Consider the following 15,171-nt stretch of genomic DNA (forward strand, 5'->3'; position numbering starts at 1 on the left):
GTCAGCAGCAGGGCATTATCCCCCATTTACTCATTACTTGACATATTCTAGTTACCCATCTCAGCAGCAGCAATAGTATGGAAGAACTGACAACTATCATAGCCAATCAACAGGATTTTAAATCCTGCTGTGGTCAGGCATGCAAGTAGCATATTTTAGGCTCTTTCCTAAACACTAATTACACTTCCCTTCCTTACAGAAAAAACCAGAACACAGTCTTTCCTGTTATTCAGCAGGTCTCATGCTATTCTGAACCACGACATCACAGCAGGGGGGAAAGGAGAAATCTGTTTACAGATGGGGACTGTGGCCACAATACTGACTGATGATTTCAAGCAAGAAGGCCTACTTCCATACTTAAATTTTAAAAAGCATGTCAGACAGCCAAAACCCTGCCACAGATCAAAAGAAGTGAAATATAGTCACTTAACATATAAGCTTTCCTCTCTTCAAAACACAAAATGTTGTAGCTTCAGACTACAGATTTCTTACTGAGCCCTGCTTTGGTAGCAGCTTCTCATGCAACTCATTTACAGAACACAGGGCAAGCATTCTGCAGGTGTGCTTATGGGGCCTCTCATGCAGAGAAACATGCACAGACACAGGAGAACATCTCCCTCTCCCTCCCTCCCTTGGATGCAAGAGGAGGACAAAGGCAAGACAAAGCACTATGCCCATAAACACACACTTAGGGTATTTCTATTGCAAGCTTAAATAGAACCAAGGAAACAAGCCCAGATTCTAGGACTGAAGCTACAGACCACCAATGATAGGCTAAACTCATTGCATAAAAAAACATCAAAATCTCACTCATTAGTTTCTGCTTCAAAATGATGATCTGAGCTACACTGCCTTTCTAAAGGATCATAAAGGATGATAATTTTTGATTAAGAGAAGTTCTTTCCCTCAGACAAGCCCCATCTTTTCAAGAGATGGCAACACAGCAAATGTGAAGCTCTTACAAATCCATCCCCACGTCTAGTGACAGAAGCTGCTACTTAAAAAAAAGTCTGACTTTCCATATGTTCCTCACTTTAAAATCAGTTCTGAAGATCCAGCCTGGGCTGTAAGTGATGAACATACAAACACCTGACCCTGAGCCATTCTGAAAAATACCACGTGCAACAATTCTGTCAAGAAAGGAAGCAGCACTCAGATAAATCCTATTCACTCTAAAAGAGCTCATTCACTTGGTCAAAGGAGAGGTAATCAATGACTGAAGTTTAAAGGAGACTTTAAATAACAAAGGTGCTGGCCAATCTTAGCAAGAGCTTGATCTTTGACAAGATGAGGTGAACAGAACACTTTTCATTTTCAGCATGTCTTAAACACTCAGTAATGGAAACGGAAACATTCTGCAGTAACGTTCCCCTCCCATTCCTGTCCAAGCACCTACTGCACACCACAGAAATCCTGGAGAATACCCAGAGCATTGCAACATCTGTATTATCAATCCAGCTCTTCAGAGCTAGGTTCTAGTTCACAGTGCAAGTTCCTAGCCACTCTCACAACAAAACCAAAAAGTACCTGGAGGAAAAACAAAACATCAGACTAGAGTGTGCACAGAGAACTTTGCTTACCTGCACTTTCCCCAAGGCAGAACTGAACTGTTCTTCAGCAGTGGCCTGGAGAGTCCTTGCAATGGTAACTGCATCGCTCCCAAGGAGCACCTGCCGAAGCTGTCCTGCTTGGGTTTCTAGGACTGCTTTACTAAGCTTTGTCAAGCCTTTCATGACCATGATGGCATCACCCGCCATGACTGATTTCTGTGCTGAAAGATGAAAAAGAAAGAAGGGGGGGGGGGGGGAGGCAAGAGGTTAAGGAACAAGTTTGCAACCAGTTTCAAGTCACCTAAGAGCCAGTGGTATATCCCAGACAATCTCTTTCTGCTTTGGCAACCAGCCACCATGGGAACTTGTCTGCAGCTCAGATAGCACACAGGTCAGCTTGAATGACAGCTAGTTAACTGACTTTACCAGGCAGAGCAAGAACTCTCCTTATGACTGTTCAGGAGTTAGGACTGCGTTCCAGGACTCCACACAAATATTCAAGTTACCATTGACCAAGGGAAGCAAAGACAGGTAAATGTCAATAACACTGCAAAGATGGCCTTGATTCCTTCCAGATGTTTAAAAAGGATTAAAAGCATTAGCATTTGACCTTTAATTATTATCAGGCCCTGGAACATATTCTTAGTGCCTGATCGCACGGATGGTGCATTGACAACTGACACATCCCATTCCTGCCCTGGAGCTATGCCTGCTCATTTTACATAGCCAAATTTATTCACCCCCACACCAATGAGTAAGCTTTGTCTGCCTTCCAAGGGTAGTCTGCTCAGTCCTCAACTTGTAGCTCGCTCTGCCACTTTTAATTGGAACCTTAAGTATGCTCAGAACACCTACCTACCACAGCATTTGCAAAGTACTGCACTACAGGGCTAAATTTTTTACTCAGTCCCCTTTCCTGTTCAAGAGGCACTCCATCTCAGATTCATAACAGTCTGTGCAATTTCAGTGTCTTCAAATACAAACTGGGCACTGTATGATGCAGGACAAAGTGTGTCCGAGAACGCTCATGGAGTGTTCAACATGGAGTTGTTGTTCCACCAACAACTTTGTCTCAGCCTAGAACCAAGCTCAGGCTCAGGACACCAGCTTTCCTACACCACTGTGGTTCATGTAAAAGAAAATCAAGAGTGGTCGGGGTCCCAAAACCATTCTGCAAGGGAGATTTTTGCCTGCTTATTTCACTCATCTCCCACATCTTTAAAGCATAGTCAGGGTCACAGTTCCAGGGCTGGCTCCATTGTACATCCTCCCGCCTTTACTGACACAGAAGATAGAGGCATGCGTTTAGCACAAGATGCTGACTAAGGTTCAGCCTTACTCATACAGCATTCTCTGTAATTATTTGGAGTCAAAAAGTGTTCTGTCTGCAATAGGTACCAAGCACTAGTCTAAGGCCACATATTTAAGTTATCTCCTAGGTAGGTACACAGGTACCAATTCATTTTTAGATCACCTGTCAACACCCAAATATGCACTACAACTACAAACATTAATACACTGAAGTGGTACAAGTGATCTTGAGTCAACGGTACACACGGCATTATGCCCTGCTGCAGATCACATGCAACTGAATCCAGTTACCTTCTTGGGAAACGCAAACATGTCTCAAACATGTCCGCTGTATCAGTCATGCAGGAGAAGTATGGACTGCTATTGCTAAATTTCTGGATAAGTACACAATTTTGCTGCAATCGCACAGGAGATGCATGGATTACTACAACTGAATTTCAGAAGCACACTATTATCCAACGCAGGGTAAACCCAGTTACTGGAATATTTGTTCAACAACTGTTAATCAGTAATCAAAATCAGGAACAACCACTGTAGCCAGGAAGTGAGTATGATACGTTACATGCTTTAAGTACGGTTGTTAGAAGGACAGTCAAGTGTTCGCTACAAATCTGGGCTTAATGGGTTAGCTGTAAAAATAAAAATCATGCCTACCCAGGTCATTATTCTGTGGTTATCCTTACAAGACCTATCCATATGCTCCAGACCTGTAAGAAGTGTTATTCCTGAATCTCTCCAGAGTTTAATCATTAGGGTTGGTTTTAACATTGTATAATGCACTTTTAAACTTGAAAGCTGCCTGTCAGGTAAGGAAATATACTCTGTCAACAGGAGGTGGTTCCCCCCCTCCCATCTTCACACTGGAAATTTCCACATGGATCTCACTCAAAGCATTTGCAGGCAGTCCCTGCAATTCAGAGCCAGGCAAAGAAACCAGCCAATGCCACAGTACCATCCCAGCTGAAATGAGACCGTTCAAAGGCTAAGCACTACTAAGAAGCAAGTGCTTTTGTAGTCGGTAGTATTAGAAGGGCAGGAAAGCCTGAATGCGAAAAGTTCATTCCCTCCCTCCCAAGGGCAACAAAAGATAATGCAATATAGGTCAGTGTACACTTGGACAACACACACAAACACATCCACTTTTAACGCAGATTCTTTCTAACCAATGATACTAAAACCATATCTTCCTTTCACCCAAAAAGAGCTGAAGGATTTATCTTGAAGTGACAGTTGTGATACGCTAAATGTGCATTTTGTAAGAAAAATATATCTTCCAACAAAATTTCAGGGAAGCTAATGCAACCACAAATGGAAAACCTACACTGCACAATGTGCGCTCAACCCTCCATTGCTAAATATATCAACAAGCAGAGAGGACCAATTGCCCTTTACAGGTTTGGCTATAAAAGGCAGCACTGGGCACGTTGCTACCAATATCCTTCTCTGACTTCCATGCTATCACCCCCACTTTCCTCTGCACAGCAGTTACAAACACCTAGGTACCATGCAAGTGGTTTGTTAGCTCAGAAGCATCAGCAACATGCTCCCATGCAGCGCTGCCAAAGGACAGGCTATTATAACAGGCCATTTATCCTAGCACCTCGCTGAAACACAGGCTTCTGTGTAGGAAATACAAGCTTACAGGCAACTGACTTGCTGTTTTCAATGATCTTTCATATTTGCTGCAGGTAGCTCACAAACCCGAATGGAAACCACGGCACAAGCACAAAGGCAGGACATTGCTCAATAAGGACTTCAGAGGTCAAACCCCAGGAGAGTCGCCAACAAATAAAAGCTGAGAAGGAGAAACATATTTTCAGAAGCGAGACCATACTCCTGCTTTTTAAGAGAATTGTGTCTGTAAGCCATGTCCTTCCAGTTCCTCATCATTTGTACACCAAGTCCTCGTGTTTAACAAAGCACAGTAAGGAAAAAGCAGAGGAAACAAAAATAACTATACTGCAAGGATTAATCCTTTGGCAATAAGCATCAGGAGCAAGAAAACATTCAGGTAATATCTGTACCCATCATCAAGCAATAAGGAGATGGGAGCTAATAAGTACAAGAACTGAACCGATAGCGGAGGCATTTTCTTCAAGTGGAAAAAATCCCAGGTTATCTAGTTTTGTAGACCGTACATTTAGCAGGACACATGGGTTAATTATCCTGGGAAGGACACAGAAAGCAGAGACTAACAAGGTTATCAAGCAGAAGAGGAAAGCATGAAAGAAAATACATGCTAGATAAACAAGAAGGGAAAAGACTACATACAAAAAAAATAACTAAGAATTAGGAAAATTACCTTTTTCCTTCAATGAAAAAGCAATAAGCACAAGCAAGGACAAGAGACACAAAAACTGAAAGACAGAGGAAGCATGCACTTCCAAGACGACAAGTATGTATCCCCAATAATACACTTGTGTTAATACCCAGTGCAGACAGCAGGCAAGGGATCCCCCCCCCCCATGGCAAGTTCTATTCATACCACTAGTAAATTAATAAACAGCATAAGCACGCTCTATCAAAGACAGATTTAAGGAGTGGTTTCAAACAGAATTGGTGTACAAAGTCTATATCACACTTGACTTGTCTCCTGAGCACTCATTATCTGGCTCTAGCAAAGTAGGGCACTGCTGGCACAGAGTATGGACGAGTCGGCCGTGCCTACACAGGCTGTCAGAGTGCCTGCTAACCTGGACTGAAGAGGGTTGACAAGTGTCAGTCATGAGCTATTTTCCAAGAATAGGCAGGGTCACAGTTTTTGCTTAGTAAACTTCTCACAGCTGAATGAATCTCTGGAAAACACCCATACCTTCTAGCATCAGGAGGCTAGAGCCAAGCCATCCACAGACACCAGATGAGGTCCACACAGCAGGCAGAGGGGCTTGTATAGGTTAGATGCCACACTGGTAGGTTAACCGTCTCCTGACATTGCACCAGATTTTGAACCCTCTTGTAACAATATAACTAAATCAATGCCTGGGATGCTCCTATGTGCAACGACCCCCTGCCTCACAAGCCACTGTCCTCTAGTGAGCAACTGCTGCCCGCTTCCCCCCTTCTTCAACACACCAGGCTACCAGACTGAAGGTTTAAGCAAGTACAGCGAGACATTTAGCATATCAGAGGCCAGTAACAGAAACATAAAGCCTCACAACAGGCAGCATATGAATTCTTATATTTGTACTGTTTCCAAAACACATCCCTCCCCTCATTCCTCTTTTCCACATGCTAACATGTCCTCCTACAGACACACAGACCAGCTTCTGACTTCACGTGCTTTTTTCCAGATGCTTGTACAGGCAAAAACCTTACGCATATATACACATGCATACACACACACACATATCTATACGACAGACCAAGTTTAAACACAAGGAGACTTCTAATCATACAGAAGTATACCAGAAATATTTCTGAAAGTTTTCTATGCATGACAATATAGCCTCTTTCAATATAAGGGAACTATTTCTACCATCAACAGTTTGCTATCCGCCCAAGAAGCTCACCTACTTTTGAGTAATTAAAAAAAACCAAACCAAAACAAACAACAAGAAAAAACAACCAAAAAACCCAATACAAACAAGCAAACAAAAAAACCCACAACCAAAACCAACCACCAACCAAAAAAGCCACCTAAACCCCAGCAGTTTTATAGTAGCCCCTATTACCCCTCTGTCATGGTTTAACCCCAACTGGTAACTAAGCACCATGCAGCTGCTCACTCATTCCCCCCCTACTCTGTGGGATGGGGAAGAGAATCAGGGAAATAAAAGTAAAAAACCCCACAAGCTGAGATAAGAACAGTTTAGTAGAACTAAAAGAAGAAACTAATAATGATGATAATTACAATAATAAAATGACAATAATAATAAAGGGATTGGAATATACAAAAAGAAAGTGAGGCACAATGCAATTGCTCTCCACTCACTGACTGATGCCCAGTTAGTTCCTGACCACCCTCCCCAGGCCAACTCCCCCCAGTTTATATACTGGGCATGACGTCACACGGTATGGAATACCCCTTTAGCCAGTTTGGGTCAGGTGCCCTGGCTGTGTCCCCTCTCAACTTCTTGTGCCTCTCCAGCCTTCTTGCTGGCTGGGTACAAGAAGCTGAAAAATCCTTGACTTAGTATGAACACGACTTAGCAACAACTGAAAACATCAGTGTGTTATCAACATTCTTCTCATACTGAATCCAAAACACAACACTATACCAGCTACTAGAAAGAAAATTAACTCTATCACAGCTGAAACCAGGACACCCTCTCAGGCCTGCAGAGGTTTTAGCTGCTGCCTTTATCTCCAACTTTTCTTTCAAATAAATGAGACAAAAATGAAAAAATATTAGGCTGGACAGGTAGTAAGGCAGATAATTAAATATGACACTTCCAAAGGAAACAGTCACTATGCCTTCCCCCCCTTTATATTATCCATTATCACAATCACTGTTATCTTAGTTGTATCTAAACAAGGACTATAACCCTGGAATCAGTGTTATAGCCACCCACACCATCAGAGTGTGGCAACAGTATGAAAAAAAATAAAGAACAGAACACAAACAAGATACAAATGACCAGGTACTCAGCACATTTGTTCCATGGCCATAAATCAGCAGTAGACTAACTTCAAAATAAGTATTATTCATTAAGCTATTCTGTAACTGATCTTTTACAGATTTTTCCATTTCCTTTTGCATGTGTTGCCATACCAACCCTTTCACGTGATCCTTTCACTCTTGGCCTTTTTCAGTTCCGTCACACACCTCCCCACCAGTTCCTTTGATACCAGATTTCTAGGCCCCTGCCTAGACATATTTTCATTAGCTGGATTCCTTGGGTTGCATCTGACCCAAGTTTTAACCATGCAGGGCACAGAAACTGCATTTTAAAAGGAGAAAGTTACTATCATCCTTTAAATCAAACTGAAGATCTACCTTGCTTATCCTTCATTCCTCCCCCTCCCCACACCTCCCACAGACTACAGCTCCAAAAGAAATGTCTTTAAAGGCCTGACCTACCACAGAACTAAGGACTCCTATATTTGAGTCCTGCCCTGTGGCTTTGACTCAAGCCTCCTTAAACTGAATTCATCAAGTAGTCTCTGAAAGCTGCTTTAAAACTACCCTTGCACAAAGAAGTTTGCCAATGCCATTTAAAACAAACACCTTTGAAGGGCAGGCGGAACTTGTTTATTCTCTAATCATTATAACAGCATTACACGCACTGATAAAAGTGGGCTGCTTGGCAGACAAATGCATCTTTCCACCAAAATTCAGAAGGCTTAGCAGTCATTTTTGGCGAATGACAGCTAGTTCAAAACCCAGTATGAACAATTTTCACCGTAAATGGCTTGACACACAACATAAGAGTGAAAGAATGCTTGGACACTTTAAAAGTAAGCACAGTCTGCTTTATTTTAGGCACAGATACATCAATGCAAAGTGAATGCTCTGGACTGACAGCTCTATTTACTTCTTTCTGGACAATGTCTGGGGACATGCAAAAGCATAGTCACAGCCCACGTGCCTGGAATTAAGAGTCTCTTTCTACCCTGGCCACAGATCTAGAAATAATTCATTCACAATCAAGATCCTAGTGGGAGAGCGCGTTCCCTCAGCACAGGCCATTTCCTTTTCTGATATATCTTGACACAACACACTAATAAATTCTGTGCCGGGCGGACATTGTTTCCCATTACACTGAGGTAGATCTGACTCATTCACTATGATTTTAAGGCTACCACTCACTTGCTTTTCCCCAAAAATGAGTTCTGTGCCTGCTCCTGCAAATTAATTATTTGCAGTTGGGGTACTAAAAAAAGGTCCATTTACCTCATTTGCAGGGCAAAAAGATTTGGGCTGTTGGGCAGATAATTCAGTCTGGAGTTACATTTATACCTAACATCCTATTTCTGTATTATTTACGTTACCAAGAAAAAAGGGAGAAAGAGTAAGAGGGCAAGGAAAAAACAAGGGTTTGTTTCTATTTATGCATTGGGCAGTGCTTAGAACAAACCATTGCACTGCATCCTCTACATGGCTCAAAAGCTGAAGGCACAAGTGTAACTTTAATCACATGAATAATTCTGATAAATTCTGTGACTAAAAGTTACTTCCCATGCATGTGGATCCTTCATCCAGCAACAAGGACAACAGTATATTAAAATCAAAATAGACCATGACCACAAGCACACAGGCTAGTATGAGATTTGGGCAGATGCAATATTTGAAGTATATACTTAAGAAACAGAACCGCTACAAGCTGAATTTACACCTTTATTTGGGTTTATGGCAAGTTCACACAAAAGCACAGTTCACTAGTTCCAAATCGTCCCTCTGTCAGTGTTAACACACAGCATCACTTTAAAAGACAAATCCCCCACTTCCATATGGAGCAACTCCAACCAGCAGTATTCATAAAAAGGTCACACGAAAGCTCTGCACTGATCAAATCCAAACATTGCACTTCAAAACTAAACGTCACAAACGTCTCCCCCCAGGTTTGCAGAGCAGCTCTATACTCTCGCGAAGTCACTTCACCAGTTAGAACAGAAGAGACCACCAAAGCCCAGCTCCCTCTCCGATGCATAGGGAGCCCGTCCCTGCCCGATGCACAGCTCGGCAGCATTAAGCTCTGCGCAGGGAACCAACAGAGCTCCCCACTGGTCTCTTGCTCTGAGCTGGAGTACAAAGTATAAATTAAGGAGGTTATCAGTTTGCAGTTAATTTTTTTTTTTTGCGTACACTGTTATGTCGTAATTGTTTTTATTGGAAGTTTTAACTTTCTGAAAGCACACCGAGTCCAATTTAGGAATTGGAAACTAATAAAAAGCTATGCCTTACAAACAAGTGCAGATTCCTTAAGACACAAATACACCATTACTTAAGACAAAATTTTTGAGAAAAACAGCAGCTCTTTCTCTTGCATAGCAGGTCTTTCTCTTGCATTTAAACACACATCACTCTTCACTCATAGATCTCAAAAAGCTAAAGAAAGGGGACTGATATCAAAGTTCTCTACTTTAGACGGAAGAGAACAAGTAACCTACCCAAAGTTACACCACATGTCAGTGATGGAGTCGGGAACAGAATCACAGCTCTCTGAAGAGTACACCGATCCTTACAGCACACTGCCTATAGCTAAGTGTCCTGTAAATATCCATCCCTACAGAGCAAAAAGAAACAAGGATTTATATCCAGCTTGCTGACCATCTTAACTGTATATTGTTAACAGTCATATTTAAATGATTAAATGCCACACCAGCAATGCTTTATAGTCAGAACCTCTCTAATTACAAGCTTCCAGAAAACTAGACACACCCTGTAACTGTACCGTACCTCTGTCTCCCTCAGGTGTAAGAAGATATTTTGCTTATTATCCTTTTTGTACACCAGCACAGAACCATGCATGCTATGTCCCGAGTCACTACATTACAAAATCAGTAAGAGGTACCCCAAGCATGTGTCTCCAGGTGGCATACACACATCCTCTGCTCACGTGGTGAGCGTAACCCTTCTGTTATCATCGTGATCAGCAGGTCAAACACCACAGCCTCCCACTATTGATCCTGCAGGCGTATATATCTATACAGATCCAATGACTTTCAACCTTGCCCTGAAAGCTAGGGTTAAGTTCAAATTTAGTAACTTACAACACATCCTAGTCTATTCATAGCCCCCTTACATACCAGGGTCCTAGCTACAGGAGCTTTCTTTTTCCTGGCTGTGCCCAAACCTCCCTGTAAGAAGAGGAAAAACAGGATGCAAGAGAACCATAGACAAAAAAGGAGACTTCAAGAAGACATAAATTGATCTCTGTGCTGAAGGGGAATGTGGTCTATCAGAACCTACAGCTCCTGCAGACAGCTCTGTCACGGGGCCTCAGGCAAGTTTTGTCAGTTCCTCCTCACCACACATAGGTATTTTTGACACTAGGGTAAATAGGAGTAATGAGCTTTATATTTCTCTTAACTTACGACTAAACCTAATCTGCAAGCTCTCATATCTGATTCAGAATCTGTAATTATTTATGCTCTCTCTGTATAGATTTTATGAAATCAGATTCTAGATAAGATAGAACAAACATATTGCTTGTTCCAAAGTTTTAAGCAACTTGCATAGTTGCCGTTCAAAATCCCAAACCTCCCAAAGCAACTTCTGAATGACCATACTCCATAAAGCTTTGCTATGCAATATAAAATTCTAGGCTTACCAATTTTAGAAGAGTTCTCTAAAAGAAACACTCTATCCACTTGCAGCTTACTGCCCAGTCATTCTCCCCTCCATCTCTTTCCTAGTCCTGGTTATTCTCTTGATGAGCACTTTGACCATATCAAACTAAGATGACAATTCAATACTCCCAAATGGAACAATTCAGAGAGCAGAAGAGCTGTGACATTTCAGAATACTTCATCAAGCCCTTTTCTATTACATTTGTTCAGCACATCCAGAAAAAACAAGGTGTGCAACTGGTTAAAAAGGAGACATGAATAGCAATGAAAGAGACTACATAAAGATCTAATCTACACAGAAAACCAGGGTGAACTGCAAAGGAAAAACAAACACAGTAAGAGAACTTCGCAAGGGGAAGCTATCACCTGCACAACACAAAACAACTCTAGGACCATCCAGACGACAAGCAGATCATCTTTCATGGTGTCTCTACATACAGAATCTACATAGTCTTTAAGAAAAAGACATAGCCTTATGCAGTTTCCAGAAAAAAACCCAACACCTATGTTTTAACTCTATGTGTGCAGACTTGTTTAAGCAGACATATGAATTTGTAGTTTCTAGAAGCCAATTCTACAGATTGACAGCTAAGTTTTTCAGAGCAACTAACGTTATTTCCTATGCTGTGAAAAGCACACAGAACACTTCAGATGCTGAATAACTGGGAATTTAACATGCTTCATTTAGCTCTACACCTCTACTGACTGACAAAACACAAAAGCTATTAAAATAAAGTGCAGAAACACAACTGTGCAAAGAAAGGGCAAAACTTGCATATCCTGTTATTTCTTGGTCTTTGTCACCAGCTTAGATTGGTTTAATTTTGCCATCTATACGGGGGGGGGGGGGGGGAAGCAGAGAAAACAAGTGGCATCTAAAAAATTGAGAGCATCTTTGAATCTAAAAATAGGCATGTGTCAATAAAATTAGCTTTCACTGCTGGGTGGGAAAGCAGACACTGACTGAACTCCCTCCCTCAAACTACTGTGCTTTATTGTTAGCTTGCATTTTGGCTCCACATGCGAATAACTTATTTTCCTCTTCAGGTACTGAAGGAAAGCACGCACTCAGAAAACCAGCAGCACTTTAAGTACTTTCATAAAGCAAGTTGAGAGAGAAGCTACTTTTATAGAGATCCTCTGCCCCAGAATACACAGCTCAATAAGCCAAAAAGCATCCTCTTCCAGGCTCCTTTCTTAAACAGTTTTAGAGGGAGAAACCCAGGAGACCTACATACAAACAGGAGATATGATACCTAAATACTGCTTCAGACTCACTACCTTCATCCTAGGCTGAACTGTTCACCCTCAAGTACAGACAGACTGAAGGAATAAGAGAAATGCTTATTCATGCATCAAGCCAAGCCCTGAGAGGCATTTAGCAAGCCAGCTGGAACCAAGCAAGTTATACCATGCACACTGACACACAAGATAAAAGACCGCGAGACACACGCCACCCCTAGCATCCTTGTTAAAACAACAACAAAAAAAAACCCCACACAGGAAAAACAAACCAATCTCTACCTACCAAAAAACCCTCTGTAACCAATGAACCAGTTCAACACGAGGGAAATTAAAAAACCGGAATTCAGCTGCTGTCCCTCATCCTCTCAGTTTCTAGAAAAATAATACAGCTTGACAAACGGGGCATGAAACAACAGACCACCACTTGCCTGTAAAAGGACTACTGGAGGACTAGAAGCCAAAAAAAGTTCTGTTCTTGCTGCATGGATGCAATATGAGCTATTATTAACCTGCGCTAAATATCACAAATGAAATAACCAGAGCTGCATTGCATAGCACAGAATTCTCCTTGACAGCAATGCAACAAGGTGATCAACACTCAGAGTAAACATGTAAGGGAATTCTCCACATCTTCTGACCTTTTCTTCTACTTATCACACTGCTTTATTTTTGAAAGGGAGACACTGTCACAGCACAGCAGGTCACCTATTTTTTTTCCCCCCCTCTTGAGTAAGGCTGGACAACATACAACTGTTTATTCTAAGCATATCTTATTCAAGGTTAGCAAGGTCATTGCTAACTAACAGCACAGAAAAAGCATTTACAAAATACAGAAATAAATCTTCTGGTCTAAGAGCAAGCAGACTGGTAAGTAACGAACTGCAGCTAAACTTTTCCTTCTGATATTTTGAAAGGGAGACAAGTTCTTGTCAATGGCTGAGAAAGACAAGACCACCAATATTCTGTTTAACTACCGATCTGCTTTCAGCCTTTACCTCGGAGCAATTTCTGAATCCCTTGAGAAGTCTTTTACTGAACTACTAATGACTTCGGCCATTATCCTTCTGTACATGGTGCTAAGAATTATTTTGCATATGCTCAAAGACTACACCCCAGTTCCATGAAGCAAGCTAATTTAAAGACAAGCAACTAAGGAAACAAAGTTCAGAAGTTGTTAGGTTAATTCTTTTTAGAAAAACAATACTTTAAGTTATTGAAAGAAGAATCTTTTAGTTCCTCTCACATTTTTCTTTCCCTAAACACTAAGTAAAAAAAGAAGTCCGCTTCATTTTTATTAAGGAGTAGCTTTCCAACATCCTTTATTTTTCATAATGCTGACGCAAAGTTTGGTCTTTCATTGCATGGAGGGAATGCAAAGGAGAAGTTCCCTACTTTTATTCCTGCTGGGTGGGACACGAGCATGGTGGGGTATCAGAAATAGCGTTATTACATAGGATACAGTTCTGCAAAAATTAGGATGGTCAGTAACTACGAAAGCAACATTATACAATCCAAACTTTTGTATCTGTAGTTATTTATAGGTAGTCTGTTCAGCGCTTGTTTAAAACCCCGTATCTCCCCATTAGTTCCTGCTCACCATGTTACAAAGACTCCACAAGCCTGTCCGCTTGTGAAAAATAAGATTATTTCCTCCGGCGCCTTACCAAAGCCAGGGACCTCACGGTTTCTCTCCCCCCATTTCAGCCACAGGCGAGCTCAAAATAGCCAACAGATTTATTTTACGCCCATCTTCAACCAGAGGCGCAGCACGGTCCCAGCGACAGAGGGAAGCCAGGTTCTCAACCGGAGCAGCCCGGAACGCCAGCCCAGGCACACAGCACCGGACAAGACCCCGCGTTCTCCGCACCAAGATGTCTGTACACCTTACGGAGCGGCAGGGGGGACTTCCACCCTTCGTCCTAAGCGATTTTAGGCTGAACGGACAGGACACCCTGCGCACCTGCCCGGGCGGGCAGACAGCCCCCCCCGCCCCCGCCCCAGGCTGACAGGGCTGCGGGGCCGGACCCGGCCCTGCCGCAAGGCCCGGATCGCAGGCAGCCCGCCTCGGGCAACCGGCCACGGGGACGAGGGCCCGAGCGCGCCCCGGACCGCTCGGTCAGTCGCCAGGGCAGCCGAAGGGGAGGCCCCACTGACCGGCTGCCGACCCCGCCGAGGCCGGAACCCGGCGGCGTGTCGGCGCGGCCCCGCTGCTCACCGCCCGCGGCCACGGGCGGCGCGGCCTCCCCCAGCCGCTGCCCCGGCAAGGGCGCGGAGAAGGCCGCGGCACCGGCCGGGTCCAGCCCCGCGGGGCTCGGGCAACCGCCGGCACGCCGCCGCCATTGCCCGACGGACCCCGCACACGTCCCCCCCTCGGCCGGGGAACGGCGGCCCCGGCGGAGCGACCCCCGGGCCCAGGGGACGGGCGGCGGACTCCACTCCCCCCCTCTCCGCGCCGGGCACGGGGGTCCTCCCTGCGGCAGCGGCGCTGCCGCCCACCTCCCCTCCCGCACCGCACCGCTCCGCTCCATCGCGCCGCGCCACATTACCGGGTACCCGGCAGCCGCTTGCCCTCCGCCGCTGCGGCCGCTCCCCACACCCCAGACCCCGCGCCCGGACCGACACAGCCCAGCGGCGGCGGCAGCCGCCACCACCACCGCCGCCGCCTCAGCCTGCCTTCGCCCCTCACACCGCCGCGCTCACCTGTCCTCTCCGCCCCGCTCCGCGCCCGCCGCCCGGGCCCGCGCGCTTGTTTACCGCCCCGGCCGCCCCTGGCCGAGGCCCGGCCTCGCGCCCCGCCCCCGCGGCGTTCCCATTGGCTCCCCCGCCGGCCCCT

At 44.2% G+C, this 15,171-nt stretch overlaps 1 protein-coding gene across 3 annotated transcripts in view; it reads right to left on the reverse strand.

The window, feature by feature from the left end:
• COQ8A (coenzyme Q8A) overlaps nucleotides 1-15,111 on the reverse strand; it is a 48,523-nt gene extending 33,412 nt beyond the window's left edge. The window contains exons 1-2 of one of the 3 annotated variants that reach the window (XM_075042507.1): nucleotides 15,039-15,111; nucleotides 1,581-1,771 (exon numbers count right to left, since the gene is read on the reverse strand). In XM_075042507.1, the coding sequence (XP_074898608.1) occupies nucleotides 1,581-1,757 (177 nt within the window). In that variant the 5' untranslated portion in view covers nucleotides 1,758-1,771; nucleotides 15,039-15,111. Of the gene's footprint in view, nucleotides 1-1,580; nucleotides 1,772-9,911; nucleotides 10,028-12,621; nucleotides 12,647-15,038 lie in introns of those variants that run through there. The other 2 variants (XM_075042510.1, XM_075042509.1) reach the window with 2 other exon arrangements.
• Between the last annotated feature and the right edge of the window lie 60 nt (nucleotides 15,112-15,171).

The sequence above is a fragment of the Buteo buteo genome, chromosome 12 (assembly GCF_964188355.1).
Source record: "Buteo buteo chromosome 12, bButBut1.hap1.1, whole genome shotgun sequence".
NCBI lineage: Eukaryota > Metazoa > Chordata > Aves > Accipitriformes > Accipitridae > Buteo > Buteo buteo.